At 42.1% G+C, this 16139-nt stretch overlaps 1 protein-coding gene across 4 annotated transcripts in view; it reads left to right on the top strand.

Moving 5' to 3' along the window:
• Positions 1-2134: 2134 nt before the first annotated feature.
• MORC4 (MORC family CW-type zinc finger 4) overlaps positions 2135-16139 on the top strand; it is a 51809-nt gene continuing 37804 nt past the window's right edge. For 2 of the 4 annotated variants that reach the window (XM_032330636.1, XM_032330638.1), the window contains exons 1-5: positions 2135-2535; positions 2654-2726; positions 8446-8578; positions 13952-14169; positions 14810-14957. In XM_032330636.1, coding sequence (XP_032186527.1) covers positions 2434-2535; positions 2654-2726; positions 8446-8578; positions 13952-14169; positions 14810-14957 — 674 coding nt within the window. In that variant the 5' untranslated portion in view covers positions 2135-2433. Of the gene's footprint in view, positions 2536-2653; positions 2727-5942; positions 7721-8445; positions 8579-13951; positions 14170-14809; positions 14958-16139 lie in introns of those variants that run through there. The other 2 variants (XM_032330639.1, XM_032330637.1) reach the window with 2 other exon arrangements.

Here is a 16139-nt window from a genome sequence, read left to right as displayed (position 1 = left end):
CCTGCTTTCAGAAAACCTTCGTAATAGAATCTAATGAAGGCTTTAGAGCCAACTCATGATTTCTAGTTAAGTTAGACTTATTGCTCTAACAAGAGGAGCAAGCTGAACGGTAATTATGAAGAAACAAACAGACAAATGAGAACGTAGGGCATTCAACACTACAAGGGACTGGGTTTCTTCAGTGACTCAAAAGCATGAAGTCAAAGAGGGGAGACTGTTTTAAATTAAAGTAAGTTCAAGACATATACCCCATGCAGTGTGTGCATCTTGTTTGGATCTAGGTTTAAATAAACCAAATGTAAAAAGGCATACCTTGGAGACAATGGAGAAGATTAGAATATGGACTGTACTGGAGGACATCAAAAAGTTGTTATGAATTTTGTTTAGGGTGAAAATGGCATCGTGGTTATGTTTTTTAGAAAGTCCATATTTTTAGAGGACACGGACGTATATAGGGTAAAATGATATGATGCTTGAGATTTGCTCTAAAATGCTTACAAAAATGAAAAAAGAAAAGAATATATAAAGCAAATCTGGCAAGGTTGGTAACTTTTGAATCTGAGTAATAAGTATATGGGGATTTGTTATATCATTTTCTGCACTTTTGTGTATTTAAAAAGAAATTTTAGGGGACGCCTGGGTGGCTCAGTTGGTTAAGCAGCTGCCTTCGGCTCAGGTCATGATCCCAGCGTCCTGGGATCGAGTCCCACATCGGGCTCCTTGCTGGGTGGGGAGCCTGCTTCTCCCTCTGCATCTGCCTGCCATTCTGTTTGCCTGTGCTCGCTCTCTGCCCCTCTCTCTCTCTGATAAATAAAATCTTTAAAAAAAATTTCTTAAGAAAAAAAAGAAATTTTAGGATACCAAAAAAAAGGACAAATGCAAAGAACCCAATGGAAGGAAAATGATGCTCAAAGGATATAAACAGGCACTTAGATAAAAGGAGATTCAAATGTACAACAAACATTTCAGCTTCACTGGTAGTTGGGGAAATGCAAATTAAAACAATAAGGAGATCCTATCTTTTATTCAGAAGATCCGCAAGAAGTTAAAAGAGCAGGACCAGATATCTAGCACTATGAGCATGGCAAAATAGCTGACTTGCTGAGGGCAAATTGCTTCCATCTTACAATATTTATTAAGAGTAAACCACGCATATACTATTAGACAGCAATATTCTGTAGAAATTATAGTACCAGAAATTAGTGATCTATACAGGAGGATGCCTGAGGCAGCACTTTCTGTGTTGTCAAAAAAAAAAAAAAAAAAGTTGAGAACAACCTGAGGTGTCTTAGAAGGATGGTCAAATAAATTCTGTTTCATCCATACCAGGGAATGTTGTATTTTTTAAAATTAAACATTTTTTTTCTATAATCAAAGAGTGTAGGTATAATAGCACAAAAATTGGAAAATACAAATAAAAAAAAATAAGAAACAAATGTATAGTTCCAGACCTGGAGATATCCTGGAATACATCATGTCAAGTGTTTCTCATTGTGTGTGTATGTGTATATGCATGCATATGTATTATGTATGTGTGAATATATATGCATATATAGAGACTTGTTTTTCCAATAAAAGAGATATCACATTGCACATGTTGTAATTTCTTGTTTCTTCAATTCCTTCATGAATATTTTCCACATCAATAAATATTCATCTACAAACATGGCCTTTAAGAACCGCATAGTATTCCATTTCATGAATACTCAATAACTTAACCAATCCCGCATTAGGGGGCATGTAAGTGCATTCCAATGTTTTCTCTCATAAACAGCCTCCCTGTACACCAGCAAAGCTTTGAAGATGATTTCCCAATTGCCTTCCAGAAAGTTCTGGGTACTTCTGGAGGCACTGGAGCCAGCATAGTCAGAATGCTTTCCCATCACGCAAGACTGCTATCTTCCCAGATAGCAAAACTGTAGTTTTTCGAACTTGTGAGACTTGTCTTATCCTGCCCGTTAGTCATGCAGCCGTACTGGGACTCCGTTCCAGAAATCCCTACACCCTCTCCCTCCTCCAGCCTCATTCCCGCCCCTCCCCACACACCCGCCCCCCTACCCCCACCCGCGCTTTCCCGCTCGGCGGCCTGGCCTATGGCAAACACCAAGAATTAATTAGGGGCGGGGATCAAGGAGCGGCTGTCAGGAGGTCGCCATATTTCTGTACGGCCCCGAGGCCGCCCCGACAGGCAGTCGGCGGGTCGGGAGAGGTGCTGACAGGGCGGGGCCGCCGCTCGGCTCTGCCGGCCTCACCCCTCCCGCCCGGGACAGGTGGCTGGAGCGCGCCCCGCCCCCGCCAGCTGCGGGTGGGAGCGAGGGAGGGCCAGTCCCGGACGGCCGCCGCCAGCTGCGAGGGAGAGCGAGCGAGGGCCAGTCCGGGACGGCCGGGCGAGGAGTCCGGCGGCAGCAAGCGAGTATCGTGGCGGCCAAAAAAATGCTCCTGTATCGAGGGGCCCCCGCTGGCCCTGGCGCGCCGGGCAGCGGGCTGGCTCGGCCCGGCGGCGGCCCACAGGCCTTTGGGATTCGCCTGAGCACGGTAGGTCGGGGGCCCGAGGGGGCGGACGCGCGCGCGGGCCCCGGGGCTGTGGGGGGCGCGCGGGGAGGGCCTGGCGGGCCGAGGCCTCACGCGGGACGGGACCTTCTCTCGCCCCCAGATGAGCCCCCGCTACCTCCAGAGCAACTCCAGCAGCCACACGCGACCCTTCAGTGCCATCGCGGAGCTGCTAGGTGAGTGGCGAGGGCGGGCTTGGCCGCGATCGCCCGAGGCAGTGGTGCCAACGTGGTGCTGCGGACGCGAGAGGAATGCGCCGAGCCGCGCGGGGCTGGCCGGGGCTGGGGTGGGGGAGTTGGGACCGGCCCCGGCTCCGCAGGCGGAGGAGGGGGACTGCTCTCCGGCCAAGGGGGAAGAGGTACCGCGGACAAAGCTGAGGAAACAAGGTGTGTCCGAAGAGTTAGGACGCCCGTGTGGTTTTTCTCTCTGGATCGTGATGTTCTGGGCACTTAAGGATAGCTGAGTTAATAATCAAAAGGAGATGCATAAAAATATGGGGGCCCGAGGCCGCTGGGCTCCGCAGGGACTGGCGACCGATGGAGGGCGCCAAGTTAGCAGAGGGGCATTATGGAGGACCCGGAAGGGTCCTCAGGAAAGGTCTGGAAAACGGAGTTCTTAACTTTTGGGACCAGAGAGTCTGGGAATGATGGGACATCTTTTAAGAGATGACACGAGTGCATTTGGCTCTCTGCGACCGCGGAGGGCTGGGTTCGTGGTCCACGAGCGCCCTCACACCGCTGGAATGAATACTGAGCACTTAACCTCTCGCTCCACCGATGTTTGCTTTTAAAGCATTTTCAGTTGATCCCTTGAAGCCAAGTACACCAGCTTTTGCAGTAGTGTGCTAAATACTGTGTGGAAAGCAAAGAAGAAAGGCATTCCCGGACAAAATGCAGCACAGAGAGCACATTGTAAATGTTTCAGACATGGAAAGAAGGGAGAGACGGTTACAGGACGAGGTAGCAGCGAACAAAATCTTGAAGAGTGGTTTTCAAGCTCTCCAGATGAGCCTCAGCCCCGACTGAAGCAATTCCGTGTGAGTTGCCTTGAGCACGAAGTCAGCGGGCAGCAGAAGGGTCAGAAGAGGTATTGGGAAGGGTGACAGAGAACTTTGATGGTTAGATTGACTATCACAAGAATGCTTACATCGTGTATGACTGTTCTTTTGAAGGTGCAAGAAAGAAAAAAAGTGACTTCGACACACTTTGAGTCCTAAAGAACAAGGACTGTATCATTAAGGGTTTGCACCATGCTTTGAGCGAAACTCTGCAGGGTGGAACCAGACCTCTGAGTGGGTAACTCACCAAAAAGAAAAAAGACGGAAAAATAATAATTTACTTGGGGGAAATGGGAGAAGTTGTTGTGTTACTCCCGCACAGCTGCACTGTGCATACTAAACTTTAGAGGTGACTTGAAGAGTTTGTTCTGTTTGTAATTTTGACTATACTATATTATTTTTGTCCCAAGCATTAAATCCTTAAGCTGGGCCCAAGATGACTTTGTGTGTGTATTATTTATGTAGACACACATGCCTGCACACATGCATAGAGAAACACAGATTTTAAAAACAAATCACAGCTATTTGTGGTAATATTAACAGTAGAAAGAAAAGGAGAGCAAAGGGTTAACTGGTAACCCACAGTTTTCATTTTAGGTTTTCCCTCGATTTTTTTTTCTCCTCCATTTACGCATTAATTTTGTAGTGAATCATTCATTCAGTGAATATTTATGGAGCATTCACTGTGGGCAAGGCCACCATGGTAGGAACAAAAATGAAAACAACATAGACTCACTTTTCTAGTGGGGGGGAGGAAACTCGTACAGAAGGTTTATGCTTTGTATAACAGCAAAATGGAAAGTGGTATATCAGCAAAGATCTACATATCGAGTGCTGTGGGAGTTCAGAGGAAGGAGGGATGACTTCCAGCTTACCAGGAAGAGGGGGTTTAGGAAAGGCTTTGTAGAGGAGGTGACATTTGAGCTGAGATTTGAAGGATTGGGACATGTGGATACGGGTGTGGGGAGGGGAGGGCATTCCAGGCAAAAGAAACAACTGCATGAACAAAGGCATGAAGAGTGGAGTCGTTGAGTTTCATTAGAGTGTGGATTTTACAAAGTAGTTACAACTGTAGGTCCTTAGAGAGCTTATAAAGTGCCATCACAAGTACATTTTTAACTTTACTCTTTGAGGTATTATTATATGGCATTATTATAATTAATATTATTATTGTCATTATTATTCTTGTCCTGCAGATCAAGATATGGAGGCTCAAGGAATTTAACTGACTTTTCCAAGATTACATGTTTAGTAAGTGGCAGGTCTAGGACTCAAGCGTGGGTCTCTTTAATCCCAAGTACCAAGTAGGTCTTGAGGTTAGAAAGGTACCTGGGGCCAGGATGTGACTAGGAGGCCCAACTATTTAAGTCTGAAGTTTTCTGAGCAGGGAAAAGTCCTGATCAGAGCTGGGCTTCAGTGTAAAAGATGGATTGCAAAAGAGAGAGACCATGATTTTGAAAGACTGATTTGGAGGTTAATGTGATAATCTAGATGAGAGGGAATAAATGCTGTAAACTAAGAAAGTGACGGGGGAGTAGAAAAAGCTAGATGTGTGAGAGCTTAGGGATGCATAGGGTAAGAGAGAGTGAGGGATAAAAAATGATTTTTGAATTTCAAACTTGTGGTCATTTGAATGCTGGCGCTATGGGGTGTGTGTGGGGGGGGAGGGGGCGGACAGGAGGAAAGATTGGTTTGTGTTGGAAGGTGATGACCGTAATTTTAGACAAGAATGCTTTTAGTTACCTGCAGGATGTCTTTGGGGCAGCAGCTTGGCCCTGGCAGCCTTGCAGGAATCCACACAGGCTGTCTTCCTGGAACAGGAAAGGATGGGGGGCTTGTAAAGTGCTACCTCAAAGCTACCTCCCACTTGCTGTCCTGTCTGTACAGGGAGGCTGTCATGGGACAATTTCTCATTGGGGCTCAGGTTCTGATGAGCTCTGAGGCTTCATTCACTTAGAATGCTTTCTTAGAAGATCAGGGGTTAGGTGGACCAGGCCAAGGGATAAGATAGATTCCCTGGGATCTGGTTTCTCATGTTCTTGCCTAAGTCGGGTGGGGGCAGGGAGTAAGGGGAGGCAGAGATAGGGTCTTCACACTCCAGGTAGTGTGGGCCGATTTAGGAGAGAGAAGACTCCTTGGTAGGAGGCCTGGGTGGCTCAGTCGTTAAGTGTCTGCCTTCAGCTCAGCATGATCTCGGTCCTGGGATGGAGCCCCCCATTGGGCTCCCCGCTTAGTGTAAAACCTGCTTCTGCCTCTCCTGCTTCCCCTGCTTGTGTTCCCTCTCTTGCTGTCTCTCTCTCTCTGTCAAATAAATAAAATCCTTAAAAAAAAAAAAAAGACTCCTTGGGATCTGGTAGCACGTGAGATTGTGTAGGCCAGGTTAGGAGGATAAAGACATCCCAGGATGTGGTAGTGCAGCTCTGGCCTAAAAGGTGGGCAGGGGGAGAGGAGCAGGGGTTCTCCAGGGTTCTCTGCCTGTCCTACCTGTTTGTAGGCTGGGTAGGCTGGGATAGCATGTGTTACATGTTGATACAATTTTGGAAGGTTAAGCAGCAATAGAGAGGATCAAAACCAGCTACCAGATTGGGGCCTTATTATTATACATTCATTTGTGGAGGCTGACCTTGTTATTATTATAATTTCATTTGCTGAGGCCAAGGGAAAGGTCACTTCAAACTGAAAATAAGTGTAAAGCTGGGCTTGCTGCTGCTGGCTACTGTCTCATTCCATGCTGCTCCAGCTGACCCTGGTGGCTGGGGTGCTCCCCTCCCCTCACTCCAGCAGCCTCTAGCCAAGGAGATAAAATGCCTAGCTGCTTCTTTGCAGCTACCTTGTAACTCCGGGAGTGCCTGTGTTAAAACTCTCTGGTATGTTTCCATTAAAAAAAAGCATCTAATAACATTTGGGCAAAATTTGCAGTAAACAGGAAAGAATGAAAAGTGATTTTGTAAGAGGCGTGAGCTGATTCATTGACTGCACAGTTACATACACTTAGAATCGGGATGGACATGTGTGATGTGTTTGAGTTGTGAATGTCCATAAAATGTTAGAAGGACTTCCTCCTGTGTTCAGTTTTCAAAACAGAAATGACGCCCTGGCCATTGACAAGGTAAAGGTATCAGTCTCAATGGCCCTAGCTTTCTGCCAGCAAGAGTGATTGATAAGTCCTTAAACAATTCAGGGCCTGTTTGCCAAGTGGTTTCTTAAAACAATGCAGGCAGCTTCACAGTGCTGAATCCTTCTGTTAGTTTGAGGGGAAAAAAAAAAACAAAACCTGCCTCTCACACAAAGTAAAAGACTATATTTGTGATAAAGCCACTATTGCATGTCAAACTTATAATTCCTGCCAAAAAAGTTGGCCCACTTGATTTGCCACATGATACAGGGCTTTGGCCCCACCTAGTTCTTAAAGATCGACCCTCTCAGACCTCTTAATTCCCTTTTGGGGCTCTTGGGAATGGTTTACTGCTGTTAAGACTTGTTTGGCTTACAGTCAGTGAGGATTTTATCAATGGACACGGGCAACACCACTATGGCCCTTGAAATCAGTCCATGTCTTATTTTCATTGCTGGACATTCCACACTTCCCAAGTAGTTGTAACTGAAAATGCGGATTATATTTTGAATGTGAGTAATATTTCTCTTGCTTGTAAGGGGTGTTCCCAGTGGAGAAATACCATGATTTGTACAGTGGCGGCGGGACAAGTACATAGCCAGAACCCCACCTCGTGCTCTCTCAGCCCAGCCATGTGGTATCAGTAAGGTAGTCTAGGATGCCAGAGGAAGGGAAAGGGGGTGAAAGTGAAGGTCTCTGTCTGATTAAAGAGCTAGTAGGGACAGGAGTGCTCAGGGAACCCATCTGACATGTGGTTCAAACTGCCCTCTCATTCGGGCCAGCAAGTCCTGATGAGGCTGTTGCCGTCCATGTGTCCGTGACTGACACTTGTGTGACCTCGAGTCTGGAGCACAAAGATGTGGCTACTAGACATTGGTACCCCCGGACAGTTGTGAGCTTTGCCCAGATGTTAGAATTGGTTCTATCTGGTGACTTCAGAGTGATGAAGCCCGTTATGAAGATGGAACTCAGGAGGAATCATGTAACTTTACCTACAGGTTTTTTTTTTTTCTTTTTCTGCTTTGATCCCACCTTCTCTATTTAATGAGGGGGGACAGTGTCACCTTTAAGACTATGACAGTGTACTTAGGTAGAATCCCGCCCTCTCTGTAAGCATGCTTATTAGCATTTACTGGGACACCCCCCCCCCACCACCACCAACTAAATGTTTCGGTTTGAACTGCTAACTCAGTGCCTCTTAGGCCACAAACAGGTATGGTGATAATGTCTGTGTTCTTTAACAGAGAAGGTGATGTAGGAAAAAAGAAAAGAAAATGTTTACAGATGCACTGCGATGTGTGCAGTGTGCACCAAACTTGCAGATTTAACTCTTCTCCATAGCGCCCCCTCTCCTGTATGTGTTTAAGAGCAGTGAAGTGGCTGAAAGACTAGAAAGAAGTAATAAGATGAAAATGGAGCAAAATGCTTTGTGTAGAGGAGTTATTTTTCCCACAGACCCTGAAATATGAAGGGAGAAAGGCAGGTTGCTGCTCAGTCATTATATAAAATCTAGAAATCAGCTTTATAACTCCCATCTGCCATCATTACCTATTGTTCCTAATAACCCAGTAAGTACACTACCATCAGAGCTCCCCACCCACCTTTGGGGATATCCACCTGAAGGGAATAAAGGCCAGTTTCTTTGTCTTGGGGCACTGAACTAGAGATTTTACTGAAATATGAGAAAAGGGGATCTAATATCACAGATTTCTACCTTTTGCAGATAATGCTGTAGATCCAGATGTATCTGCCAGGACGGTCTTTATAGATGTTGAGGAGGTCAAGAATAAATCTTGTTTGACCTTTACTGATGATGGATGTGGAATGACACCTCATAAACTACACCGAATGCTCAGGTAAAAATGTCTTCTTTCTTGTTCTCTTGTCTTGAGTTCACGAACTCTACCTAGGGCTTCATAATTTTCTTTAGTATTTCCCTTTCCCTTTATTCACTCAGCAAATATTTATTGTGCATATATTATGTGTCAGGGCACTGGTGATGCAGTAGACACTCTTCTTGCCCTCATAGAACTTACAGTTTAGTTGGCAAGTCTGACAGTGAGCAGTAATCATAAAAAAATGGTAAGCACACTAGAAAAGCATAGGTTGCCATGGGATAGACCAGCAGGGGAACGAAATCTGATCCAGGAAGTCAGTCAAAGCCTCTTAGAGGAAGTGATACTTAAACAGATATCCGAGGGTGAGTAGTAGAATTTAACGAGGTAAAGGAGCAAGGGGCAAGGGGTTGAGAGTTCAGGCAGAGAATAGCAAGTGTAAAGACCTGAAGGCCTTCACTGACCTGAGACCACCTCCTAATTTTATTAGCCTGAACTCATTCTTTGATCAGAAGTATTGCAGTCGGGATGATATGTGCGTTAGGACCATGAATATGCCTGGGTATAATAAAGGCCCATGAAAGATAAATAGAAGACATTCATACACATAATCTTTGAAAGGTTTTGCAGTAGGAGGCAAAATTCAGGAATTTTCTCTTTTAACTGCTGAAGCTGGTGATAGAGATTTCTTTTGCCACTCTCAGTTCATTTAATTACTTTAAAAACGTTTGTAGTTGAGAGTGTTAGTTTGTACTTGATTATCTTCACATATCACTCAGTAAAAGATGAGTGCTTCCTCAAGTCCTTCTCTCTTCTTTTTTTTAGCAGATGAGGTTAATTACTCTCCACGTGGCTTCCTGAACTAGTGTGTGAAGTATGAGTAACAATGGAAGAGGGGTTCTGTGGAGGAGGGAGAGGGCTCCAAACTATAAAAATGGAAAACTTTCATTTGGTTGTAGTTCTCTTTCAAGGTATTCTAATTCTGTAACCCTGTTAATAGGGAAATCCATCTGATCCATCAAAGAAAGGAAATGAAATTTGGGCATTAACCAATGAAATTATTATGTTTTACCATTCAGCAGTCTGTGTACCTTGTGTCTCAGACCCTCATGATTAGAAGAATGTTTGAGGAAATCTTCTAGAGGTGAGATAGGGATGTGGCCAGTATGTTGGTGAAGGTATGGAATTGGCCCTGTCTTTTAATTTATAGCATTGTTTTTAGCTCTTCGAGTTGGTGTTTTATATTAAAAAATAAAATTTTAGGTGGAACCAAAATATTGGTATGTCTAATTAGGTATATATTTATTTTTCCCCTAAAATCATTTATTTCTTTAGTAAATCCTTCCCACCACACTTTGTCCCAGTGACATGGGTGTCTGATAGTGGGCCCAGCCACTCTTCGTGCCTTCCATTTGTTCTGTGTAACTACATCCTTGAAACAAGGCAAGAGAAAGGAGGAGGATGGTTTCAAAATAATCACAACAGTTTTTGTTCCTGATTCATTCAAGAAATTTTTACTGAGCACCTGTGTGACAGTCACTGGAGATAAAGTGGTAAACCAGATAGAGATCCCTGCTCTCAAGGGGCTGACGGTTTAGTGAGAAGGACAGAATAGAATTGACTAGTAATACAACTAAATAGGTTATCTCACTTAGTGGCAAGTGCTATGAAGAAAGACAGTTTCTATGAGAGTATATAGTGAAGGGATCTATCCTAGTCTAGGGAGTCAAAAAAAGATCCCCCGAAGACGGGGCATTTGAATTGAAATACAAAGGATGAGTATTATGTGTTTGTAATTTTGTTCCCTCCCCAAAGAACAAAATAGCCAAACCAGGCAGAAAATTACTTAGCTGTAGTGTTTTTTGGCATTATCATACCAAGTATCTTTACCACTAATTTGAGCTGGGCAATTGTTCTTCATACTGCAAAATTAATTTTAGAGAATTTTTAATGAGTCCTGGATTAATGTATAGTATATATACCAGATTTTATTTATGGTCATATCTTAAAACAAATTTGAATGAGCTAGAAGGTCCCATTTATTTAAAAGTTCATTTAGTCCAATCCTAACTCCTGACCATGGATTCCAGTTACCATAATTTCATTATAAATAATTGAACTTTAGTGGTAGCCTTGAAAATTAAGTATGTTCATTTTTCTGGATTTGGTTAGGGAGGTATTACTTTTGTATAATTATAGAGGTAATTATGCAAAATGACTAAGCCCACTGAAATTCTACTTCACCAAAAACATTTGTAATAACCCTATCCACATTTTCCAACCTTTCATGCTACTCTTCCTATTTCCAGGCTAGTAAAAAAAGTTCTCTAACTGCAGCAAGTTTCTCCCATAAATACAGAATCCCAATGAAAATCAAATTAAGAAGGAAAAGCCTATCATTAAATTCCTTCAAAGTCCACAATGAGTTCTCTTTAGCTTTTGGGGATAGTGTGAGGCAGCTAGTCTAAATGTCCAGCTGCCTTTTTCCACAAGGTAGAAAACCTCTTTCAAAGGTCTGGGATGGTTGCTGGGGGGAGGGGGTTTGGGAGAAGGGGGTGGGATTATGGACATTGGGGAGGGTATGTGCTTTGATGAGTGCTGTGAAGTGTGTAAACCTGGTGATTCACAGACCTGTACCCCTGGGGAAAAAAATATATGTTTATAAAAAATAAAAAATTAATTTAAAAAAAAAAGAGCCACAGATCCTTGGAATAAAGGTATTTGCCACCTCTGCTCAGAAGTGCATTTCCTAGTAGGTCTGTTCTTCTAAAACAACAGCCAGAGAATAACTGTGTTTAGCAGTGTTCCACCGTTTTACGTTCCATATTACATCACCAGTATATCTAGGAAACAGCACTGCCTGCCCTCCTGTGTCCACAGGTTCACTGAGGTATGTTTCATTGGTCAGAGTCCCAATTTAAATTGATCTCCTTAGATTCTAGAATCTTGACATTTTAAGGATCTCGGGAGCAAGCTGCTGTCTCCCCAAACTCCACTCAGAGAGTTGGTATTCAGCCTTCCTCCCCCGGTGTATAAAGACTGCCGTCTCTTACATGAAATGATAGAACAGGATTTACCTTAGGGAAGCCACCTGTCTAAGCCAAGAGATCTCTGGAAAATTAGTGAGCTACACAAAACTATATAAAATGCATCCATACGATTCTGTTCTTCATTGTGAGGGCTTTTGTTTGACTGGGATCTGGCATCCGTTCCACAGTTTTGAGTTAAATGGAATACCTAACATGGGAATGTAGATGAAATAAAAGAACACATGGATGTGATAGGTTAACTGGAACATAACAACAACAAAATCTAGAACTTCCGGCTCCTCCCTTCTTATTTTTCTTATCCTTTTTCATTTCTGGTTCTGACCCTGAGCTATTACTTGTCTTCTCAGCCTAATATAGTCATCACGTCTCTCCAAATAAATAACACCAGGAGGATTTATACTTCTTATAAAAGGAAGAAGAGGGGTTAGATGGCAGGAGAGTCAGGAATGGCTGGGAACTTAAGGGGATTGAATAGATTCTTCCTGTTTTCACCACTTTCCCTTAAGCACCAAATTGAAGCTTGTGTGGCACTAGAGGTGGTTTAAGTCCACATAACCATATAGATTTATTTCTCGTGGAGAAAGGCAGCTGGACATTTAGACTAGCTACCTCACACTATCCCCAAAAGCTAAAGAAAATTCATTGTGGAGTTTAAAGGAATTTAATGATAGACTTTTCCTTCTTAATTTTGTTTTCATTGGATTTCTGTATTTATGGGATTACTGTTTATGAGGAGCCCTGAGTTTCAGATTCAGCATTTGATCTGATGTAGAGGGAAAGGAAAGCCCAGGATAGTCTCAGAATGACTTCTAGAGTTAGTTTAAAATTAAGGTTTAAATGCTACTTTATAATTTAAAATATACTGTTCAGATAGCATATAATTTAATCTTCCTAATGACTCCATCTTTTTTAGGCACTTCTTACACAAGAGGATTAGGAATGCCTGAATTTCACCAGCTTCCATAAGTTTATTTCCTGGGTTACTGAGGCCCATAGATGGCAGAAACTCAATGATCTTTTGGTATTTTCCAAGGAACTGCTGCCCTAGAAATTACCTTTTACTGTGGTTAGACTTATTTAGGATGTACAAAGCTCCTAGGAAGTGTCTAGAAGGACATAATGGTTTTATTGTGTAGCACTTTTAATGGAAAATTTAAAGGTGGTCCTTTTTTCTTAGGGAGTAAGCGTAAGCCACAGCCTTCAGGAAGTAGAAACCAGGCATCTCAGACCTTCTCCAAAGAGCCGAGGCCAAGCCACTCAGCTGTGCCAGATAGACTTTCTGTTTTATTGATATTGGAGAAGCATCTAATCTGTAATACATGAAATTCTCCCTTAGATTGTAAACCATGAAGGCAAGAATCACATCTTTTTCTGTTGTTATTAACAGTTGTGTCTCCAGTGCTGAGTACAATACGCAGCACATAGTAGAGACTCAGTAAATATTTATTGAACAAGTGATAGTGTATGACATTGTACACTTTGTCTGGAGAGAAACAGTCCTTAAAATTAGTTTTATTTATGTTGAGAGAAGACCGTGAGGAAGTCAGTCATCATTTTCTGGATTTCGTATTTTTCATATTTTCTTTTCTTTTTTTTTTTGGTTCTGTTATTCTGTTTTGTGTTTGAATGAGGTCTCTAAACAAGGGAAAGGATCTGGCTGCAGACATTGTTGAGGTGACACAGTGTAAGTCCCAAATACAACAAGAGAGACCTCATTCTGCAGCTGCCTGCTGATACTCAGTGGTGGACCTACCTATTTTTATCCCTTGGCCACATTCCAATGAACCGTCCCAGCAGATGGAGCAGAGGTTAAGAATTGGAAGGGTTATCCTTTTGGTGGAGGGTTGAAATTGTTAAGATATATAGCCCCTGGCTTTTCAGATTCTAGAGGGTTATCTAGATCTAATACTTCTGACCAGCATTGCTATCAGTTCCTTTTGTGACCCGCACTTGGGCACACTCTGAGCTAACCGCCCTTTTCACCCTACCCTAACTTCACTATTAGCAGTCAGAACCATTGTGTCTAGATAAGAAAGGCAGCTGCCCACCGCCTCCTCCAGTTCTGTTAGACAGCAAGAAGTAGGCCATCTTGATATTTGTCAAGTATGACTGTGTGTACACACACCAGCTACATAGGAGAATCCGGGCTGTTACATCATAGTAACTTCCTATGGTTTTTGCTTAATAGTTTTGCCCAGAGGTACCAAAAGGAAAAAAGAAGGAGTGACTTTTTATAAGTGTGTTTTATTCATAAGCCATTCTGCCTGTCAGCCTGTCTTAGGATGCTTTTTACCTTTCTGGTTTCTTTTTTTTTCTGATTTCTTTTTTTCTTGTTTAATTACAGCTTTGGCTTTACAGATAAAGTAATAAAGAAGAGCCAGTGTCCCATCGGGGTCTTTGGTAATGGTTTCAAGTCAGGTTCCATGCGGCTAGGAAAGGATGCTCTCGTCTTCACCAAGAATGGGGGTACTCTCACTGTTGGACTCCTGTCACAGACCTATCTGGAATGTGTCCAGGCCCAGGCAGTTATTGTACCAATTGTTCCATTCAACCAGCAAAACAATATCCTTTCTGGAAATGGTGAATGTTGGTTAAAATGGGCCTGATATGACTATTATGATAGAAAGCTCTTGTCTTTAGATCAAATCCTGGTATCAAAAGTTTTCATATTTAAAGAGTTATTCAAGGGTCTTAAATTAACCTGGAATTTCACCATATGAAATACTTTTAAAATGTGCCATTGACAGAAGCTTAGATGTGTTTTTTATTGTATTGAAATGTCCATTGTTTTGAAATACATACTATTCACCAGCTTATCTGATGGAAGAATGGCTTGTTTCCCTACACCTAAGACAAGCTGTTGTTTCTGTTAGACCACAGGTTGTCTTGACGGAAGCAGCACAGCAGCCAGGTTTGAACTCATTGCTTCCAAAGAGGCTAAAAATTCAGCCTTTGATCTGTTTCTTAAATAGCCTTTGTTTACACTGTGTCTTTGAAGCTGTAGTCTACAGGGGTAACTGACTTTGGTGTTTTGTCCCTGCAGCCTTTCTCCATTTTCCCCCTTTCCTTCTGTAGCAGTACTGCCCGTGCTTCTGACTGTGTGTCTATATTTTGTCTAAAGATACAACCCAAAAGGCAGATCTTACTAATTGATAGCATCCTTTTAAGATATTAATTTTTCTTTGACTGCATTTGGTTTTACAAAAAATGATTATTACTGAGGATTCCTTGCCCAGCCTAGAAGCCATCTTGAACTATTCAATTTTCAACAGTGAAAATGACCTGCTTTCCCAGTTTGATGCCATCCCAGGCAAAAAAGGCACTCGTGTTCTCATTTGGAACATCCGCAGGTATAGTATCTCAAGGATGATAGATTCAAGTAAGCAGAAGTAGTACGATGAAGGACATTTTCAGAAATCTCTTAAGAAAAGCAGAGTGGATAAATTTGATACGTATTTGTGTCTCATTTCATAGCTTTCCTTAATTTCCTTGGAACCACAGCTCCTGTTTGAGAAAGTGGTTCTTACTGGTAAAATGTGGAGCTTGAAAAAATAGAGACATGCGTATCCTGAGGCTGTTGCCACAAATAATCAAGACAGGTTGACATTATTCTAAGATCTTCAGAATCCATTATGAGTATCTTATATTCATGGAGATAAGATAATGATAGTTATTTTACGTATTTGACAATGGAGATGAAGTATGAGAAAAACAAATTAGAATAACAAAGCACAACAACATGATCTTTAAAATAAGAACTTCTTAGTTGTGCTTTCAGAGTAGCTAGATTAGAAGTGTGAAAATCTTTGAAGCACATAAATTTGCACTATAATGAGGCTGGCTTCACATCATACGTTTAGAACTAATAAAACCATCTAGAAATACTCTAGGATATGTCATTTGTTTAATCTTCTGTCAAGTGGAATACCTTTAACAGTGTCCACAAAAATCTAGAGATCTTTTATATAAAAGAGGAGATAACAGTATCTTTAGTAGAACAGGGTATCAGATACATTCATTATTTTTCTCCTTAGGTGAAGTATTTTGCCTCATTTCTTAGCTGGCTAAAATGATATAAAAACTTTGCTGGTTTATACAGAGTACTTTGAGTTAAAAAGAAGAACATAAGGAGGTTTTTTTGTTTGTTTTTTGTTTTACACATTGGTAATTTAGATCCTTCTGTGTCCTACTGGGAAAAATCTCAAGTAATGTAATTTATATTATAAAGGATCATTTTCCTGTGGTGTTTCCAGTGACTCAGACATATTAGGCAGAATTTTTTCTTTGTACATTGTTTTGAAGTTATATGGTATTAGGTGTTATGTGAATAAAAGTTTTCATGGTCAAGTAACAGAGGAAACTGGCTTAAACAAAATTTACCTTGTTACTTTATTGCAGGACTTCTCAGAGGCTTTCATATGCTAATGTTATTTCAATCTGCATTGAAAATGTTTAAGAGAGCAATATAGAATGTGGTATTTCCCAGTTTCAAAAAAAATAATTTCTCCAGACCCCTTTTCCTTGAATGGTGA

The sequence above is a fragment of the Mustela erminea genome, chromosome X (assembly GCF_009829155.1).
Source record: "Mustela erminea isolate mMusErm1 chromosome X, mMusErm1.Pri, whole genome shotgun sequence".
NCBI lineage: Eukaryota > Metazoa > Chordata > Mammalia > Carnivora > Mustelidae > Mustela > Mustela erminea.
Note: the sequence above shows the minus strand (reverse complement) of the source record. Positions and strands in the feature narration are given on the sequence as shown.